This window comes from Talpa europaea (assembly GCF_964194135.1).
Source record: "Talpa europaea genome assembly, chromosome: 2".
Taxonomy (NCBI): Eukaryota; Metazoa; Chordata; class Mammalia; order Eulipotyphla; family Talpidae; genus Talpa; species Talpa europaea.
The window spans coordinates 6563391-6586053 of NC_140068.1; the positions used below are offsets into that span (position 1 = coordinate 6563391).

General features: G+C 37.1%; 1 protein-coding gene across 2 annotated transcripts; it reads left to right on the forward strand.

The window, feature by feature from the left end:
* Nucleotides 1-5347: 5347 nt before the first annotated feature.
* Nucleotides 5348-9988, forward strand: VIP (vasoactive intestinal peptide; the record flags this gene model as incomplete). Of its 2 annotated transcripts, none has more annotated exons than XM_084227687.1 (5): nucleotides 5348-5454; nucleotides 7208-7330; nucleotides 8233-8337; nucleotides 9005-9136; nucleotides 9943-9988. In XM_084227687.1, 5 exons carry the CDS (start codon nucleotides 5348-5350, stop codon nucleotides 9986-9988), a joined length of 513 nt encoding a protein of 170 aa, XP_084083813.1. The 2 variants fall into 2 exon arrangements, with proteins under 2 accessions (XP_084083813.1, XP_084083814.1); XM_084227688.1 differs by having other exon boundaries at nucleotides 9008-9136.
* Between the last annotated feature and the right edge of the window lie 12675 nt (nucleotides 9989-22663).

Below are 22663 nucleotides of genomic sequence, written 5' to 3' on the forward strand. Positions count from 1 at the left end.
ACAAAGATTTTATTCTTGGATGGATTCTCAACATTAACTGGCTTCTGTCCTGGGGTGTCTTTATTTTTTCTTATATTTTTATTATTTTATTTATATAAGAACTGGGGTACAGGCCAGAGGCGCGGGATGGTGAGAGAATTCACCAGAGACAGAGCAGGGAGCAGAACAGGCAGACAGACTGAAAACACTGCTGAGGGGAGCAGCGGGCAAGACAGGAGAGGTCTGCCACACCATGTGGGTATCTCCCTGGCCAGCCAGGAATCGAACCCATGCTGCAGGGACTGCAGATAGCTTCACAACACTGTGCTCAACCCACTGTGCCATGGTGGAGACCCAGTTCTAGGGTGTCTTTTACATTGATTTTAATATTAAGTAGACTATAGGGTCCTGGACAGGATCCTCCTGGGCAAAGCATGATCATACAAAACTCAGTCATTTGTAATGGTCAGCACAAATTTTCACAGGCCATGGAGTATGAAATACAAAAAGAACCCTTAGTTTTAAAATGTTTCCCCCAACTCAACCTCTATTTTGGTTCTCCATGCCACAAAAAAAAAAAAAAAGTAATCTCAGTCAATTCTGGGTAAAGAGTAATTCTAAGATTTAAAAATTTGTTGCCCTTTCTTTTCCCTCAGAGTAGCATCTAAGTTTCTAAGATTATACGTAAGAATGTGAATCTGAAAGGCTGCTTCTGAGAGGTATTCTTCTTGGAAGATGGCCTGTGCCAGCCACAGAGATCAGCCTTTACATCTGATCTCTGGTTATGGTCACCCTTGTAGGTTCTTGATAAGTTGTTCAAGATCTGGCCTTTGGTTAAAGATTGGTAGGCCTTTTCCCCTCTGCACCCCTGGAAGTCATTTAGGATCTTCCAAGCAGGGTGTGGGGCATTTTCTTTGTCGAACAGTCTTGTCTACTTTCTTTCTTTTTTTTTTCCAAAGAAAATTCCTAGGTGTTTTTCATCTATATAATTATTTTCTTTTTTTTTTAAAGATTTTTATTTATTTATTTATTTATTTATTTATTTATTTATTTATTTATTTATACAAGCACTGGGTACAGTCAGAAGCGCGGGAGGGTGAGAGAATTCACCAGAGCCAGAGCGGGGAGCAGAGAAGGCAGAAGGACCGAAGTACACTGCTGAGGGGAGCAGCGGGCGGCAGGAGAGGTCTGCGCGCCATGCGGGACCCTCCTCTGGTGGCCGGGGAGCAGCCGGGGATCGAACCAGTGCTGCAAGAGGCTGTGGGCAGCTTCGCAACCCAGCGCTCAACCGCTGCGCCACCGGGGAGGCCCAGGCTTGTCTACTTTCAACAGTATCGTTGTGGAGTGTTTCTTAATGGTTCACAATGACAATTAGATGAGACATGAAGCCACATTAGCCTCTCTTTAATCTCCCAGAGGAAGAGGGTGGGGTTCTGCCTTTCATCCCTTCTTCAGAGGCACAGGGTTGCCTCCCCATGTCTTTCCCATCTTCCAAGCTCTTCCCTGGTCTGGGGAGGGTGGTTATGTTGGTGCAGGGGACATGAGATCTCACTCAGTAACTATTCTTGCTAAAGCTTTCATTTCGACATCTAGACCCCAATCTTAGAGTTAAAAGCCAGGAATGAGACATCGTTTTTCATTTTTCCACCAATGACCTTTTCCCTTCCTTATTGACCTCACGTGACCTGACCCCCAAGCAGAGGGGTAAGAAGACTAAAGTTAGGAAATAAGTTTTGCTAAATTGTAGGGAAATTATGGAATTATCTGTCAAAGTAGAAATAAAGCAGATTTATTGAGTAAATGTACAGGGTTTTTGGTGTTCACTGAATTTTATAGAAACAAAGTATTCAGGATAAATTCAGCAGTGGTATTCTTTTTATGCTTCTTTTCCTAGAAACATCCATAATTTAGCAATTAAAGGGTCTCTGCTTTTTTTTCTTTTAAAAGAGAGAGGAGGGGTCTCCCTCATGGCACAAGGGGTTAAGTCTCAGCACTGTGAAGCTATCTGCAGCCACTACAGCAAGAGTTTGATCCCTAACCAGCGAGCTACCCACACGGCACAGCAGACCTCTCCTGTCTCCCTGCTGCTCCCCTCAGCAGTGTATTTCGGTAGATCTGCCTGTTCTGTTCCCTACTCTGTCTCTGGTGAATCCTCTTACCTCCCACACCTCTGGCCTACACCCCAGTTCTTGCATGCATAAATGAATAAATCTTTAAAAAAATAAAAGAGGGGATACATTTTTAAAAATAATCTGTGAATTAAAACATTGAACCTGCAGATGGTGCTGTGGTCCCATTTTGGAATTGAGCTTCACTTTTAAATTCATAGTAAAAAATTCAGTTCTTTGATTTACTTTATTTTTATTCACAGGTAATAAAATTGAATTGTTTCTTTTTATTTCTGTGTTTGTTATTATAATAGGAGAGAAACTGTCTTTATCAGTGGAAACATCTACTATTGTTATTCTTTGTAGATACTAAGTTCATCCCTAGATAACATAATAATTAACTTTTATGTCCTTGTCTTTTATATTTTTCTGCTCATCATTCGAGTTTGGTTTGTCTGGACTCCCAATCAACTCCCTTTGCTGTTGCTGTTCTTAAATAAAATCGCTTCACTGAAAATTGGGTGACGAAAAGCTAAGGATAAAAAAATTCAATATGAAAACCATTTCAACCTCTAGTTTGTAATAATCAGGTAAAAAAAGATTTCCTGGAATTAAGCCACAGGAACTCTGGCTTAAGTCAAAACTGTCAACTGGGAAACAAATTTCCAGACATTTTGAGATTTAATTCATTTAATTTTTCTTGTAACTGGATTAGAAAATATGATTAAGATGGCAGGATATTCTTTTACTGCATCAGTCTGACTTTGAATGAAGCAAATGGACAGAAAAATCTCAAAATAGGAGAAAGAAAGTGTGCTTCAGAGACATTCTTCCTTGAGAAACATGAACAAATATATGCAAGAATAAACACAGAGAAAATTTTAAAATAACACAAGGAAAAAAATGGTACTTTACTGTCAATGAAGTTGCTTCTATGGCTGCATTCTTACCTTAAACTCTGATTGAATATACGCTAGGCTTCTTTAACTTGAAAACCACACCAATAGAAACCAAATATTTACCAAATTATTCCATAAATGCTTTTCAACTAATACTTTTAAACCACTTGCCGGCTGACTGTGTTTGATGTATTCAAACTCTGGTGTGGGTGTGTGTATAGGGATGGACAGAAAATACAAAGTAATTCTACAGAGTGCCAGACTTTATAAAAATGATGCTTCTAACTTCCAGATAGGATTAAAAAAATGATTCCATTTAGGTATGTAATTCAATAATTTATTTTTCATTATTTGAGATCATGTATGTAAAAGTGCTTTGGGGGGAATTATGACATTTTATGCAAATCTGAAATAGCAGTACTACTACAATGATTACAGTGTGTATATTAAAATCTTTCTGAAACATTCATCCTGAGATTAGTTTCAACTTAAAGGGAAGTTAATAATAGAAGGATGGACAAAGATTTCTAGAATGCTTTTAAAATTAGGGTAGATCTCAAGAAAGATTAAATAAAGATCTACATGAATAGCATGTAATTTTTAAAAAGCACTAGGAGAATCAATGCTGTGCGGTAAAAGAGAACTATGCATTGGAAAGCATGATGAATGAAGTGTTTCTTGCTTTCTGCATCTGTTCCTGCACATAAAATTCTTATTATTTGAAGGAACTCCAGGAGTCCTCAAAATCATACTAATCATTCTCTTGCTTCTTGACTTCTAATTTCAGATTGAAACATTTCACATTAAACTTGGTACCTCTTGTTGTTTAAAGAAAAGTAAATTTCCTCTTTACATCTTATAGCTTAAAGTTACTCACTATAAATTTATACAAATCAGACATAATGACAATTAAACAAGAACTGTAAGCCCTATTCATCCTGTGGGAGTACTACTGTGACGTCTTTCAGGGAGCTTTGTGATTGCTCAGCCCTAAGTATAAGCCCTATAAATGATGGGCTTTGAAATGCTGGTCAGGGTAGAGTGAAAAGCAGTTGCCTGCAACAATAGCCAACTCACAGCTATTACCAAGTTCTGGTTCAGCTCTAAAGACAGAACTGGTGAGTCTTTCTCTGCCTCACAGGAGTTCAGCACCTGGGACAGCTCTGACACCCTTCTGAACAGACCCCTCCCAAGGCACGCTGCTCAGCAAGGTAAGTGAAAACATCACCATTCTCTTATTTTTGTTTCCCCTTCTGGAAATTTTCTCAGGGAATACTGAAATTTTCTCTCTTTTAAAAAGAATTTTACAGTGTTCTTTCTTTACTCAAAAGGACAAGTTTCTCAATTCATTTGGTAAGTATAGAAAAGCCTCAACTTGGATTTTCTGAATTATTTTGGTTGAAAAATGTTATATCCTTCCTACCTTTTTACTTAAGAGTTTTAAAAAATAGATTTAAATAGATTTCTTTCACTGTTTTATGAATTTTTGACTGAAGTTTTCAGTGGGCACATTGGTTTTTGAAGTTCTTAAGTTGGTTTTAAGTGCTGGTCTTTCTATTTCTGGTTGCATGAACCTAGGAAGCATTTATTTCCTTTAAGTTGAAATGCTGTTATTTTTATGGACTGCAAGAGAAACATAGCCTGAACTCCTAGGTTTCTTTCTAGAAAATGTTGAGAAATGAGATGTGTAAGTGGAAGAGATAAAAAAGAAAAAACCCAACAACCTATAGACACTGTTTTTGAATATATTTTTCCTTTTATGTCAAAAGTATTTAATTATAATATGTGATTTAATCATTTTTAGCTTTAATTTTCATTGATTTAAGTTTTTCAAACCCAGGTTGGAGGAAATAAATCCCCCTATCTATAATTGAAATAGAAAAAGTAAATATATACTATATGCAAAATAATTTTTATACTAATATGACTATATACACACATCACTAAATAGATGATACTCCAGCCTTATTATTACATAGTAAAAACTTAGATAGTTCCTTTGAAGCTGTTTCCTTAGTCAGTAAAGATATTGAACTTGGATGGTACAACTCTGTTAAAAGGAGACTGACCCCACAGCTACTTCTGGCACAGGTATGGCATTCAATGTAGACTTGGGCCAACTGTCTGCTCAGTAGTTGAAAGGATCCTAATTTATTTTCAAGCACTAGTCACCAAGAGCAATCCTCTTGATTAAAAAAGTAATCCTATTAAAGTTCAACTTTTTCTACAAGAAAATTAGGTTTTTTTTTAATCAGTTCTGCACAAGCTTTCAAAATTGCTGCGAGACACTCAGAATGACTTTGTTGGTGACACTTGTGATTGGGAAAGCTGATGTGATTCTCTGTCTTTTGAGGTGTAGAGATGGAAAACAGAAGTAAGTCCCAGCTCCTCCTGCTCCTGACGCTTTTCAGCGTGATCTTCTCCCAAACATTGGCTTGGCCTCTTTTTGGAGCACCTTCTGCTCTCAGGTAAATTCTCTTTCCATTCAGATACACACACCTTCTTCATAGAGATGGGAATTTCCTATATCTTATATTGGACAGCTCAAATTTCAGTAGCATTTTTTTCAACATTAATGCTAACATGGTTACTCTGAATCCTCAAATTCATGGGTAATGGTGTTGATGACTAGACCCTATATTTGTGGGTACAATGGACCACTTTTCCAAATGAGGTAGAAGGGAAATTTGAATTTCCTTTCATTCAAAACCAATTTTAGATAAATAATGAAATTTCAGTCATTGCCATCTCTGCTTAGTTCAGTCTCTGATGGAAAAATAGATGCTAGGTATCAATTCAGCTGAATTTTAAGATCAATCATTAAATAATAATAAGGCTAATAATTAATTTGTGAAATATATAAAGTCATGTCACCCAAAAATTTATCTAGGATGAATAATTTACCAGTATTAAAAATTGTGGGATAATTGACCTACTGAGACACTGTCTCTTGATGAATGAATTTGAATGTACTTGGTTTTAACCATAAATCCTTACCTACCTTTCTCTATGTTGCTCTTTATATTTCAAATTCATGTAACACAATTCATACTTAAACCTTTATCTGGAATAAATGTACTCTTAAAAAGTAAACAGTAGGTGCAAACTACATTAGTTTGATTTTTTTTTCTTCTAATTTATAGGCACTGCTGTATCTAAGGGCAAAATAATAATTTCTTTACTGATTTTTCCATTCCTGACCCTTTGCTTTAAGTAAACATATGCTCAATAGAGTGAATAATCTCTTAGTTGCTAGTGTTTGCTATAAAATCTGCTTAAAGCTAGATCTTAAGTGCTCTGTTAACCAAATAGAATAATTCTATCTGAATGGTTACATCATAACAGATGAATGATCACAAGAATGCTGAAACTTACATTGACTGCCAGGTTATATCCTTGCTTATTAGAAACTCTAAAATATCACACAAGATACACAAATGCCCCCGAGCCTGCACAATTCTTGGAGGTTTACCTAACTTTGAAAATATACACACATGTATAATTTTAATATTGTTCTGGTGTTCAAAACACACAGGCACACACAAAAAGAGTCACAGTCTATTACAAGTGTGACTGTTCACAGTCTTCGAATAAAGCAGTATGTACACTTAATTAATATTTCTTCATATATAAGATTAGAAACCCAAAATCCCTTCAAAATTCACTGAATTTGAATAGCAATTCAGAGATAAATTCTTTGGACTTGCTTAGTACAAAGAAATAGATCACACCGAGATGAATCTTTGAGGTGAAGTTTAGGAACTAGAGAAAGAAAAGCAATTAATAGTCAACTCTTGAGAATTATATGAGACATGATACTAAATACCAACAAGTACATGAACTAGTCTCAGTTTTCATACTGAATATGAAAAGTTTTCAAAGCTTCTTTTATATACAATCTTTCACTTCTGAAAGTTAACTTAGCAAATGAAGCTATTGCAAATGAAGTATATTTTGCTTCATGCTCTGATAGGAGTGCGTAAGTAATAATTATGCTTGGTACACACAGCTTTTAAAATTTATATGACATGTATTTTATGGGATAATCAAATACTCTATCACTTACACTCTTATAAAGCATGCAAGGAATTAAATCCAATATATTGTGGATAGGTGATATTTCCCAAGATTTTAACTATCTTATTCGAAGTTATTGTAAAACTGTAAGATTATGTTCTGGGAAAGGAATGCACTATCTCCTATTATATCTTTTCATAACAGACTGGGTGAAAGAATTCAATATGAAGGAGCAAATGAACCTGATCAAGTATCATTAAAAGAAGACACTGACTTCTTGCAAAATGCATTAGCTGAAAATGACACACCCTATTATGATGTATCCAGGTGAGTTTATTTCAGTTGAGTTTTATTTTAGAAAATTTATTTTCAAAAGATAAATGTCTTATTTTAGTGTTACCACAAAGCTATTCTTCCAGCAAAACACTACAGATTTATGCCTCTCCAGGAATTTCATGGAGAGATGTTGTAACAGGCTGGGATAAACAAATCATTCACCAACATTCCATTGAATGAAATTTCAGCATCAGACACTGTTTCAATTCTAGTAAAACTACAGTATTGATGATTCCATGATAAAGGAAGTTCTAAAGCAAGAGTTTCACCTCTATGTGAAGAAAATGTATACAGTAATAGGTGATAGTTGTGCACAGAACCATCTGTCTAGAGCGGCCTTCAAGTAGAAACAGAACTCTATACTAAAAACAAAATAAAAATGGTTTCTTAGTTGAATGGAAAAGTTGTTTAATGGACCCTAACATTCTCTCTATCCTAAGGGAATTTGTTTTCAAATATTATGGCATCGATAGATTTTCTGCTAATATTAGGGTATATTTTTCCTTGCATTTATTCTTAGTCAGGGTAGAAGAAAGTACCATAAATAAAAAATAGGAATTAATTTCATATATTTTCCAACCAATATTTCTTAGAGAAGAATAAGTTTTATGTATTTTACCAGGGAGCATTATTTAATGTTGAGATCAACTGCTAAAAAAGCAAATTTCTTTTAACTTTTCAAAGTGGGGGATAGGTTGGGGTGGAAATACAGAGTGAATCTTGACATAAGTGACTAACAAATATTACTCTCTAGGTTATTTACTTGTTAGGATTTAGATTTATATGAGAAGCTTTGGAATTAAACTAATAAGTTTCTTTTTTGTTTAGTGAGCCCAATAATATTTTTGAAAGCCATTTACAGAATGGTGATGATAGTTTCTTCCTTGTTTTAGGAATGCCAGACATGCTGATGGAGTCTTCACCAGTGACTATAGTCGACTCTTGGGTCAACTTTCTGCCAAGAAGTACCTTGAGTCCCTAATTGGAAAACGAGTTAGGTAAACAGAATTTATGATTTTTATTAAATATATTAGTGTCATTTAATCTGAAAATTAATTTTCACTGTTTACTTAAAATAATTTATATTCTTCAACAAAATATACCAGCTCCATGAATGGAAATAAGACTTTCTAGTAATATCATACCCATTAGCTCAAGACACATATTTTTCTTTAAGTAGTCATTTATAAATCTGCAATCAAATTGAACTGGACAAGGTAAAAATATAAGACATAGTATAACGTGAAGCAAATTTTAAGGTTACCCATAGTACTTGTTTTTTACTTCCAGCTCAAATCAATTTTTGGAAGATTCTCTAAATGATACTGACTATTTGGATGGTGCTGTCAGGATGACATAGGTTTTAAAGAAGCATTTTATCTTTAAAGAAATCCTAATGGCAGAACACATTTGTTTTTAAATAAACTATTTGCTCAGTTAGTACCAAATGTGTCTTAAGTTACTCCCAGTAAGTGCCAACACATGTTGAATTATTTCTTGCTCCTTTATCCTTGGGATAAGATTTATTTTTCATGAAGTCTTTTGTGATCAAAAGTGTATTGAGTGTTGGAATTCCTTTTCATCTGACACCAAGAAAATTAGGATCTTTGGCAGATTTCTTATTTCTTCTTAAAATTCTGATTTCCTTTTCCTCCAATTCCTTAGCAGTAACATCTCAGAAGACCAGGGACCCATCAAACGCCATTCAGATGCAGTCTTCACTGACAACTATACCCGTCTTCGAAAACAAATGGCTGTAAAGAAATACCTGAACTCAATTCTGAATGGGAAAAGGAGGTAAAAAATAGAGAACTTGCGAAAATGAGAAATTATAAGTGACTTTCAAAATAGAAATTGCATGTGGACACTTATCTCTATCTCTCCGTGCTCTGTAAAGCAGTAATTCTTCACCTAGGCTAACATTAGATTACCCCAGAGAATTTGTCAATATCCACGTCTGGGCTTTATCCAAAACAAACTGCCAGGAAATTTGTGTCGCTGGGGTATGGCTTTAGTCATTGGTATTTTTTGTTGGTGGTGGTATTTTTTTTAAGAGTTTCCACATTTGATCTATTGTGCCTGCACAATTAAAAATGATGATTGTAAAGGCAACTTGCCTGGGGGAAGGTTTACCAGAAGTGCTATTTTTAAAAGATGTAAAGTATAGTCAATTAGCAATTAGCAATCCCACTTGGGATTCCCTTGATAAGCATATTCAGTACTCTTATTTTGCTAAATTAATCCATGAGTTCTGTCTTAGCTTCTGAAACCTGTGTCTCGCTATGTTGTGTGAATTTGGAACACTGAATAGCTATGGGTACTTGCTCTTTTTTAATTCTAATTTTATTTACATGGTGAGTATTAAGGACAGTTCTGTTTGGGTGACATGAGATAAAACTCTCTTTGCCTACTTCTTTCAGAATAATTTTAGGCACTTTAAATGAGGAAAAAATTCATAAATAATAGCTAACCTCTAAGATAATCATGTAACCACCAGCACACTTCACAGAATGCAGAGAACAGTCCAGTCACACAGCATCACTTCTTCAGAAACTTTCTCATCTAAGAATGTTAACGTGGCGATTTCTGTTTCTGGCCTGCAGCAGTGAAGGAGAATCCTTTGCCTTTCCGGAAGAGTTAGAAAAATGATGAAAAAGCTCTTGGGCAAAGCTGCTGTCAACTTCCCAATGGTGGGTATAGCTGTGCATTTTTATTATATTGTTGCTGCAGTCATTTAATTTTAGTAGGTAAGAGTCTCTTGGAGAGACTAAGTCACAGCTGAGAGGTGTCATAGCAAGACCTCATGTAAGGACACTTCTACCTGAAATGCCCCCATGCCTGTGTAACAGCTTAGAATGACCTATGCATTGTTCCTGTCACATGAAAGGGAAAGCTCACAAGTAGCCATTTTGTATCAGATGATAATCGTCGTTTCTTTGATATTTTTTCCCTATGCTTGAGAAAAACTGGCCTTCTATGTGAGAATGAAGCCATGTTGCTTTTATCATTCTAAGGTTTCAGTCCCATAGACTGTTAACATCTCATTTAATTCAAGTGCAGAGAAATGCCACCAAATGACAGCACAGTTTGTTATAAAAATATGGAGGCACTCAGGCGCCCACATTCCTTGAAACATTGTAAACTTATTAGCAAAAATCAAATCCAGCTTTTTTTTACCTGTAAATTGAGTATAGGTACTATACTTCCAATAGTATTCATTGTAAAACTTTTTTTGAATAGGAAAAGCACTTTTTTTGAATAGATGTTTTCTTTTGTTGAGTAAGAAGCTCATTTTTAGGTAAACATGAATGAATATAAGACACATTTCTTTCCTGAATTATGTTAGTTTTCACATTAGCTCATAAAAACACATTTACAATGTTAGACAAGTATGTAAAGAAATTTTATATCTGATGGCATCTATCAGAAGTTGGCAAAATTTTTCTCTAAAAGTCTAAAGAACAATTATTTCTGGATTTGTGAGCTCTATAGTTTCTGGTACAAGTACGCAACTCAGCTGTGCCAGCCTGGAAAGCAGCACAGATAATACATCAAATGGAGGGGGATGTTTTTGTTACAGTAAAATTTTACTTGTAAAACCTGAAGGTCGGCTGGGCTACTACCCATCACTACTAGATTAAACCACAGCCAGGCTCAGGTGGAAGCAATTCAATGTCTTATTTCAGTTCCTGGAGCAGACAGCAACATTTTCCAAGAGAGCCACTAAGAGTGGCGAGGACTGTTGGTTGCTTTGGTGCAGGATCACGCCTTCATTCAAGAGAGATACGTGTTTGGGGTACCTCACATGCCTATTCCTTGTCATGCAGAGACATTTCAGAGGCTCAAAGAAGAAAGTTCATTGCTTACAGATTTCAGAAAAATCAAAAGAAATCTCTCCATTAAATTAAGAAGTACAATAGGCACTAACATATAAAGGATTGGTCGTTCTGTCCTTTGTAAGTTATAAGATTGTTTATGAGATTCCATCCTTCGTTCTTTTCTTATTTGAGTGGGTGACTTTGGACAAATTCTTTTAACAAGAAATCCTGTAAGTCAATTATAAGTGAGCAATCATGAAGGGCTAATTAGAGAGAGTGTCTAAAACATGGTTCTCTGTCAAAGACTGTTGACAAGGAACAAAAATAAATCCATGTTTTTCAAATAAATAGATAAGTGAAGAAAGCTAAGATGCTGTAAATAAAAATGCTTTTATGCTAAAACATCAATTTTTTCTTTTTCAGAATTCTTGAAGGAAAACAATAGGCGAAGCAATTATATTTTGAGTTCTACATAAGTAATTCAAGAAAACAACTTTAATATCAAAACCAAATAAAGTATATTGTGTTGTGAATGTTGTGACACTTTATTCTAACGTAATAACTGTGATGTTTACATTGTAAATATTATTTGAGAGTTTAAAACTAATGAAAGTCCTGTAATTTCATATTCTATGTATCCTTTCTAACAAAATATATTTAATGATAAGTAAATACTTAGTTAATTCCAATCATATGAGGCTTTTGGAAAGGGTAGTAATAGAGCAAAATTAATGTGTTTATTTATAGCATGTATTTAACTATTCAGAAGAGTGGAGCAGATAATCAGTGTGTCTTCATTTGAATATTAAGTAGATCAAATGCTGTGTTAAATAAATCTCAAAATGTCTAAGAGAATACCAACAAGGGTCTAAAGACATTCTTTAAAAAAGACTTTTAGAAAATGCTCTGCCTTTCCAAATTATTAGACAATCTTGATTTTTAATGTGGTTTAAAAATCCTTCAAATTTGGATCTCTAAATGCCAAAGACTCTTCTGATCAAGGGTTTTAGTTAAGGAGAATGGTCTCTACTTCTGACATTGAACCCTTCCTTTATGCTTGTGTTAGGTATGTATAACATGTAAACCGAATGGAACTTTTTTTTTTCAGTAATATTTTTTTTCCATAATCACTAGGATAATGCTTTGGTCAAATCAGCTTCTTTCAGTGAAAGTACATTTGGAGACAACTATTTTTCAAAAATGATTGTGAAAAATTAAATATAGAAAATAAAGACCTTTGATTATCATTGCAGAGACTTTCTATTGTTTCTGTTCTTTAAATGATGTATCAGTAACTGGTTTTAGCTCTAAATTCAAGACACAAAAGTTTTGTGATGTTTGAGGCAGAATCATCTTTGTGAGTCTGAAAGTAACAGTGACATAAAAGAAATTTCTTCCTCACATAGACCAGAAGTAAAAGTATTGAGTGTTAGTATAACAATTCTCTGCCAAGTTCTCAGTGATCTAAACCCCTTTCAGCTCACCCCTCATCACATCATCTTTGCCCTTCTCCTCATGATACAAAATTGCAGCTGGAATTCCAGCTGTCATGTTTTCATTCTAGGTATCAGGATGAAAAAAAAAAGAGCTTGAAATAAAAGGAAACATATAGTATGTTTATACTGATATAATAGCATCTCCTTGAATAGAACAGTTTTAGAGACATCATCATTTGCATGAGAGAACAGGATTTTTTTTTTTCTGAATTGACAAGTGCCCCACTAAAACCATGGGTTCCTTCAATATAAAGCAAGGAAAGAATAAATATCTGTGAGGATTTATTGTTGTTTGTATTATCTTATGAAACTCAGGTTATGGATCTTAAATTCACATCAAACGATTTAAAGAAATGACAAAGAAAGTGAGAATCAAACTGACTTCAACCATTAATCAAGAATCACCCACATCATCTGGCAAAGCTGTGCTACTATTAAAGCAAATGACTATATCAGGCCTGACCAGTCTAGAGCTACAATAATTGCACAGCAGTTTACACAAGTTGAAGTGAATTGGCCTAAGTGTATTATATGTTCCTATCTGATTCCACAAATTATTTAATATTTGTAAAGGGCACTGCAATGAAAACAGAAATCTTCAAGATGTTATTTGAACACAAGGAGCTTATAAAGATCAATTGGGGGGGCCTCCCCTGTGGCACAGCAGTTGAGTGCTGGGTTGCAAGGCTGCCCGCAGCCTCTGCAGCACCGGTTCGATCCCCGGCTGCTCCCCGGCCACCAGAGGAGGGTCCCACATGGCGCGCAGACCTCTCCTGCTGCCCGCTGCTCCCCTCAGCAGTGTACTTCGGTCCTTCTGCCTGCTCTGCTCCCCGCTCTGGCTCTGGTGAATTCTCTCACCCTCCCGTGCTTCTGACTGTACCCAGTGCTTGCATAAATGAATTAAATAAATAAATAAATAAATAAATATTTTTAAAAATCTTTAAAAAAAAGATCATTTGGGGGCATGACTGTAGCATGGTTTGAATGTGAAGCTGAAGAGGCTAAATTTGACTTAATGTAAATCTTTTTACATTCCCTGTTCCTTCAAGAAATATGTGCCTAGTGGCTGATGTACAATGTAGATATGACAGGTGACTGTCCTGGGCAGAGGGAACAGCTAGCAAGGGAGGGAAGAGCCTGGCACATCTGAGGACACAGACGCCAGGGTGACTGGCTGGAGCAGCATGAGCTGGACCAGGGCCAAGTAGGAGGTGAAGCCATGGAGCACCCAAGGGCTGGGTGCAACTTGTGGGGCTTCACAGGCCACTGCAAGGACTTGAGGAACAAGAGGAGACATTGCAGAGTTTTGAATAACTCTGGGACATGACCAGAACTGCATTTTAATAGGATCAATTTGGTTGCTTCACTGGGAATAGGATGAAAGGGTTGAAAGGGCCCAAGGAGGGAGACAAGTGAAGAGGCCACTGCTATAAATCAGGGGAAAGGAAGAGGGGAGCTGGCAGAGCAGCGTGGGCGCTGTGACGTGGAGTATCACTAGGTCTTGAAAACAGAGTCAATATTTTTGCTGATAAATTGCAGACACATAAGAGAAAAGTTAAGAATGATTCCCAGTGAATCACCTGAGCAACCTGAAGCCTGCGTTGCTAGTAACTGAGAGGGGGAAGCTGGGGGGGGTTGGGGGGGCAGGGCACATGGCAGATGAGGAAGATAGCTTTGGACATGTCAAAGTTGACATTGGGTGGATTCGGAGATACCTGTGAGGAGTTCTGAGGAGACGATGGGCTGGAGATAAACAGGTGAGACACATTCAAGATGGTGATGGGATTGCAAAGCACAGGACGATGACATCTCTAAGGCGCTGCATGAAGCTGCAAAAGAATCTCAACATGTGATCCTTGGGTAATTATTTGCTAGCGCTGCCTTTACAAGAGCCACCGATTTGGGGATTTAAAAAACACAAATTCACTGCCTCATTGTCTGGAGGCAGAAGTCTGAGATTAAGGCACCTGCAGGCTTGGTTCCTTCCGAGCGATGAGGGAGATTCTGATCCATGACTCTTCTCTGGCTTCTAGTGGTTTGCTGCTAAGCTTTATCTTGTAGAAGCATCACTTTATCTCTACCTTGGTCTTTGCATGGTACTGCTCTTATCTCCAAGTATCTTTTTTTAAATACGAACAGCAGTAATACTGGATTAGGGCCTATGCGAATGAGCTCTTTTAAAAAAGATTCATTTATGCATACAAGAACTGGGTGCATGCCAGAGGTACAGCGAGGGGTGGTGAGAGGAATCACCAGAGACAGAGTGGGGAGCAGAACAGGAAAACTGACTGAAATACACTGCTGAGGGGAGCAGAATGGGAGACAGGAGAGGTCTGCTGCACCGTGTGGGTGGCTCCCTGGCCGGGGATAGAACTCAGGCTGCAGTGGCTGTGGATAGCTTCACAGTGCTGAGACATAACCCCTTGCACCACCAGGGAGGCCCCATTCATGATCTTTTTAACTTAGTTTCTGCCATAAGAATCCTGTCTCCAAATAAGGCCAGATTCAGAGGGATGGAGACTAGGACTTCACTATTCATTTGACCTGTCCCAGAGCCCTGTGCTTCTCCTTACTGTGTCTTGCACACATGGATGACTAGGTCATCTCTTAGGAGGGTCTTATCTGTGAAGATTATCTTTGCCCTTTTTTGCCCTCTGCATTCCAGTTTTCTCTTTAGAACCTGACCGGTCTAGAAATGGACAGAATTTGCCAAGAGCCATGGAAACTTCCTTAGCAATGGCTGGGCCCTTTCTACTCAGCCTGTACTTTCCTTCCTCCTGGTAACCTCACTTCCCAGTTTTCTCCTCCCTCCTGCCTCTTCTTTCTTGCTCACTGCACATTCTTGGCCTTTATAAACTAAGGCTTCTCTGTGAGCTACGCTGAGCTGAAACTTCTGAGGTTTTTTTTTTTTCCCATGTTTCTAGCTCAGGATAGAAATGCCAACCATGAACAGATCAATTTATTGTGCCTGAAACAATACCAACAGCTTTTTTTTTTTTTGCAGTAATTTTTAAAATGATAACCTCTAAAGATGTTTCTTCTGGATTTAAAAAGGATTTGAAATATAAAGGATGTGTCTTAATGGATTTGAAATATAAAGGATGTGTCTTAATGTGTCTTTATACAACATTCATTTCAACTTTGGTTATTTACTGAGTGGAATCCTTTTTAAGGTTTTGTGATTAACTTTGGTAAAAGAGGAACTTCCATTTTTATCCTGATTTATAAATTAACGCGAAATTATTAACACAATCTCTCTTTGCAGTTGAATTACATTTTAAGGCACCTGCAGAACAGGTGCCTTATTAGCAAATAATATATTTTGGGTTTACTCTGTGGCGGGTGGAATATTTCTTTGAAATATTAACTGATGTCATAGAATTTCATATCTTAGAGATTAAATTTGCCACATCATGATGGTGGGCAGATAATGGTTCCTCAAGTTGTCTTTTTCTTGATCCCTGAAGCCTATGAATATTCCCTTATCTGTCAAGAGACTTTGCACATGTGACTGGAAATCATTAAACAGAGAAATTGTGCCAGATTATCCAAGTAGCCCAATGAAAACACAAGTCTTTAAAACATGGGGACTTCTGACCTCCAGAACTGTAAAGTAATAATTTGTGTTGTTTTAAACCTACAGGATTGTGGTAACTTGCCTTACAACAACAGGAAATGAATACAATCATCCAATTGCAGTTACAATAGGACTTCGACTTTTATTGATTTAGGGAAGGTTGATACAGAAATTCCCTCAGAATTTTACTGTCACCTTAGGGAGAAATTCAAAACCTAAACATACTAAGGAAAACCCAGAAAACTACATTGATTATAAATTAACTGAGATGATACTTTCATAGTCTCACATAATAGGTAACTGAGATACAAATTAATGTTATATAAAAAAGTCTGTATTCTTGACCACCTGAATTCAACAGGATACCCAGATTAGTGCCCCCTAAAATATCAGAGACCATGGTTTACAAGCCTGAAAATAGTATCTTTTTGCTTCATTTGCCTTCAGTTGGTGCACAGAAAATCTACCCTCCAATAATGACACAATATTTCTAATTCCGGTAGATTGAGTCCATCATGTATCTGCCTCCTTTCCAGATATCACTATTTTAATGGGAAGAGTCATGAAACAAAATTCCACATAGAAGAGTTAAGAAGAAGGGAGTCCTGAGTGGTCAAGATAATTGCAATATATTTTGGGGGCCAGGGGCCATGGGCAGTGTGTTGAAAAGTGCATCCATGGAACAGCTGTGGGGCCTCAAGGCTGAACCAAGACAATCTGCAGCAGCTGGCCCATCTCAGGACTACACAGATGTGCTTGCATCTGGACAAGTGCAATGATTATTGTTTCTATTTGGGAATTTCTTCCTAGCATTTCTTAGGAAAATTTATGCATGTCAATCAAAACTGAACCTCAAGAAGAAATTGGGATATGGGGAATGTAGTGTGAAAAATGAGGAAACAATCTACATTGAGATGTTGCCTGTTTAAAGGAATTCACTTCTATTAGCTTTTCAGGGCAGCCATAACAAACGACTGGAGACCAGATGGTTTCCACAATAGAAATGTAATGTCTCATGCTTTTGTAGGAAAAATTAAAAATTAAAAAATTAAAAATCAAGCTCTTGGTAGGGTTGGGAACCAACCATGTCTTCACGTGGCTTTGCCTCCATGCACATGCAGGTCAATGTCCAAATTCCCTTTATAGAAGGACATTGGTTATATTGAATTAGGAGCCAGCCCAATAACCTTGTCTTAACTATATCTTCAAAGACCATACCCCTAAAATACAGTCACATTCTGGGATATGGGGTGCGGGAGTTAGGACTTGAACATATGAATTTTAATAAGACATAATTCGACACCACTCATGTCAAGTCAAAAGGAAGATCACGAAAGGCTGGTATATGGCGTTCCTCTTTTTAATGTTTCTATTACAGACCATCGATATCAGGAAGAAATAATTTCTACATGGTATTGAAATGTCTAATTTTATCACGTACAGTGATATAGTGCAGAACATGTGTGTAGATGGGTATATAATAACAAACTTTGTGCTTATGTTGTTTTTATTACTAAAAATCTGAGATATTTAATATGTCTAAAATATTAGAGATAAATTAGAAATAGTAACCCGGTGATAGGTAAGTAAAACAAGGAGTCTTGTATCTGATAAATAGAAGTTGCAGTAAAAAAGAATTGAGAAAAAGGAAGGGAAAAAATAAATGTCAGAAAAGTCAGTTTTACCTTACAACATGGTACTTCAATGTGAAATGTTTACCTGCCTATTTTATTCATCAATGAATTCATATGCCAAACTGCACTAACTGCCTAAGATTATTTACTTCCTTTGTTGCATACATCAGTTTGATACTACACTCTTTTGTGAAGGGCACAAAATTTTCCATGATCTTTACTTATTAATGTGACAAAGGCACTCTAAAAACACTTCCAGATACCTTAACCACATTTATATGTACAACTTCTATAGTGATAAATTTCAAATATGTATTTGTACACCTCTGTAAGAATCAAAATGAATCTATCAGGTCTTATAAGCAATGTTACATCTTTTCTTCTATACATTTTTATGTAAAAGGAAGTTTCCAGGGGGCCTCCCTGGTGCCCTAGGGGTTAAGCCTCAGCACTATCAACCCTTCACCCAGGCCAGGAAGCTGACCCACATGGCACAGCAGACTTCTCCTGTCTCACCTGCTGCTCCCTTCAGCAGTGCATTTCAGTAGATCTGCCTGTTCTGCTTCCCACTGTCTCTGGGGAATCCTCTCACCTGCCCCCCTGCACCTTCTTCTATTCAAAAAAATGGAACCTTCCTAGTGCTATAATACTACCTTCTTAGTACTATAATATTACCATCCACTATAGTAATATGAATATGAAGTACATATAGATATGCACTCTGCTTCTGGGTTTCAGAAACAGAAACTCTTACAGGATATCTCAAAGATAGAAACTGAGAAGTCTATAATAATAATATCTGAATTTCTGAGAACCCTCAGAGCTGCAAATTTTAGTAGATCTAGATTTTTGAAAAACTTTTATTCCAATTATTTATTTGCCTATTCTTATTTCATTCTCCAAATTCATACTCCTTGCTTAGCTGATAGCAGCTGCAATTGTTTGCAAGGAGAGAGGGAGCGATACTTTCAAAGCATCTGCCTTTCCATAATCCTGTTAAGGACTTTCTCTCCCTGACTATTATAGAGAAAATACTTCCTTAGTCCTTCTCTTTTGCCTTGTGTGATTGCAAGTGTCCTGCAAGGCACATCTCTTTTCGTACTTTTTTCATTTCCCCATACAATTGTGCTCTTTCTTTTCCTCTTTCTTGGAACTTGCCCTGGTTTCATAATTTTGCTGTTTTCTCTTTTTCTCATCTGTTCTCTGTAGAATGGTGGGTCATTCACTCAGGTGTTTTGCTCTGCTTATACCTTAGCTACATGTTAACTTCTTTTGTTCCAGTGACAGAAAATTCATATAGATCAACCAAGATTTTTTTTTGTCTCTCAGATTTCCTTTCTATTAGACCTTAGACACACAGGTAATACTTGCTAAGATGTATCTCCTAATTTACATTTTATTTAATTTACTATTAGGGAAACAACTAAGAGATTATCTTAATTTTTAATTTCAAAGATATTTCCCCTTAGCCTCATTATTTATACAGAAATCATATTTTTGCCTTAGCTTTGTAGAGTTCAGTAGTGGTTAATAAGACAGCATTCTGGAGCAGTAGGATGATATCTATAAAGAGGATTTATCATAAAAGGGTAAATCTGAAATTGTGTGTAGGTAGTGAAGATAAGACTAATGGAATAGAACTGAGAAAACTCCCATTTTAAGAGTTTAGCTCTTACTGAGCAGCTGCTTAGTGAGGCCTTTGCCTGGAAATATACCCATGAAGTAAAGGAGGAATGATTAGCACAAGGTGATAGCAAAAACTGCATTAGAAGTAGGGATTATGGGGCCTCTCTGCTGGCACAAGGGATAAAGACATGAATCCTCTCACCCCCTGCATCTCTGGCCTGTACCCCAGCTCTTACATGCACAAATAAAGAAATCTTTAAAAAAAAAAAAAAAAGAAAAGACACAACCTAGGAAGCTATCTGCAGCCACTGCAGCACAAATTCAATCCCCAGCCAGGGAGCTGACCCACATGGCACAGCAGACCTCTCCTGTTTCGCCCGCTGCTCCCCTCAGCAGTGTATTTCAGTCAGTCTGCCTGTTCTGCTCCCCACTCTGTCTCTGGTGAATTCTCTCACCCCCCACACCTCTGGCCTGTACCCCAGTTCTTGTATGCATAAATAAATCTTTAAAAAAAAGAAGTAGGGATTATGATGATGGAATTATTATAAAACTATGCAATGAAACTGTATCATGTTTTTTTCTGATGAGTGTTTTATTCCCCAAATTGAACGTCATTTTCTAAATCATGAGCCATAATTACCAAATGGCTTATAACTAGAAAAATATTTGGAAGCCGAGTAACAATGTCACTACTTTTGCATTAAAATAATATCAAATGCATCATATTCATTCAGTGAATTATAGGTGAAAATATAAGTTGGAATTTTTGCCAAGGTTCACATTGTTTTGTATGAATAAGTACTGAGGATAAAATATGTATTGGGACAAATGATAAAGCAGAAATTCCATATTTGGTCTATATCCCTGAGCTTTCAGAAGGCACTAGCAGCAGAGGGTAAATCCTGCTTCTGCAACAGAAAATGTCCTGGTAGGAGATCATACCTTGCACACTTTGGCTCCAAGTCCTAAGAAATTAGTGGCACTACTCATCCTGTGCTTCTGCTGAGCAGACCGCCCAGTCACCGATGGCTTTGGAGTAGAAAGATAAACACTTTAAGGTCCTCTCTATAACTATATATACATATATAAAACTATATATACATAACTCTCACACATATATGTGGGAGAGAAAGATCAAATAAGAAGTATACATACTCATTGGGACCCAGGAACTCATTCTTGGGTTTAAAGAGACCATCTATGGTGTCACCTGTCTATGCGTGTCACCTGCTGAGGCAGTGTTAAGGCAGACTTTATTTTTGCCTGTTTTAGGTTCTGCACTACTACAAGAACAGAGGCTTTCCCCACTGAATCAAGGTGTTATGAGAACGTTGGCCTTGCTGCCAGGAATGCACATGAATAACTATCTTTGGGCCACCAAAATGAATGCTGAGGAATTGGATCGCACTTGTAAAGTCCAGGCAGGCCGAAGAGGAAGATTAACTGTGCCGGCAATCAAACACTGAGGGTATTAAAGTTGGAGCCTGTTCACATCAGCTCCTTCCCCAGGGCCAGGCTGCAGGTCCGGAGCTGCCCTTCAGGGTTTGCACTTGGTCTCTCTTGGCACAACGACCTTCTAGTCCATTTGCTGGCATCGGCTCGGATTGGGGGTTGGATGGTCTCAGGAGCCTGTCTTAACCTTGGTCAACAGTTCTTTCTGTTCCATCTCCAAACTGCAAAGATCAGTTGCTTGCTGTGTGAACCCACAGATCAACTCAGGGACAGAAATAGCTCCTCCTGGTCCAGTTTAACGGAGACACAGTGAATATTGACTCTCGGCATCTGTTTTCTCTTGAAACACAGCTACCAGCGTTCACACAGCTGAATCTCTATTACACGCTCCTGTTTCTCATATTTCTTTAGCTATTTCTCTCTGTGCCAGAAATGCTCGCAGGGAAATTACAGAATTAGGTTTTGGGGATAGAAAATTATCACCAAAAAGGTGTTCATGTGAGAAATGTATATAATTCAGCTTAGGTAAAAAGGAATCGGATATCAAATTCTAACCACGTGTAAGAGCACAAAAAATGGTGAGGGAATTTTTGAATGTTCAACATGAGATCCTCCTGCTCTAGTGCTTCTTAATAAAGTCATTTTAATTCAAAAATTTTGACTCCAGCCAAATCAAAACAAAGAAATTTTAGAGGAATGTGGCAAATAGGACATGAAAGCGATTTGAAACATGCTCAACTATAGTGAAAAACAAGTGTTCTTATCAGTAGTGACCAAAGACCTACCAAATTCCAAACTTTTGTGTTCCAATAATATAAAGTAGGAAATGCTTAACTATTATAAATTACTACCCTTCTATGATATAGCTACTTTAAAAAGAGTATTTTTGTTGATCCTGTCAGACATTAAGGGCATATAAGGGTCTTCCAACAACCAAACCAAAAAAAAAATCCATACTTGGGTTTAATAAGAGAGGAAATAAGAAACTGCACAGGATTTGGGAAAACTATAGCAATATCTGGATTCTCACCGGCATTACAAATCTTCCTACCTGTCCCAACTACTCTCTGAGGCTACTTGGGAATATAGAATGAAGTGAAATATTTCCCACATGTGTTGATGAAAATTCATATAATCTGCAAGGCGTATCTGAATTGTTGGGTCTCCAGTGTCCCATGGTGGTGACGGTGGGGCAGGTTTCAGCTTGGGAGTGTGGCGTTGAGGGGATGGGGCAGCTGTGGGAGTCATAGATGATCTAGTTTCTCATTTTATCCTGAGCAAAGTAAAGCAGTCCCCTCACTTTCTTTTTAATAGTGTGAAAAGAATGATCACATGCTCACATCCAGAGCTACAGATCTCTCACTACACCAAAGATGAGGAACATACAATTTAACATTACACAATCCTATTGTTTCTTCCAGAGTCCATATTTCAAATTTTGTCAGTTGTTGCAAAAAAGTTCTTTAGAAGTATTCTCATCAATTTCAGTCCAGGACCAAACTGAGGTGCCTCCCCGCTCCAAAATCAGTGACATATCAGAAACTATGACAAGCATCACTCTCCATGGAAAAATGTTAGAAGCATTCGATTAAAAAGTATGAACATGTAATAGATGCTTAAAGTCATTGTTTCTACTGAGCTTTGTACTATAGGCCCTAGTCAGAAAATGATAAAAATGAACTCTTGCGCAGTGTATGTACAGTGTATATGTATAAGATCTA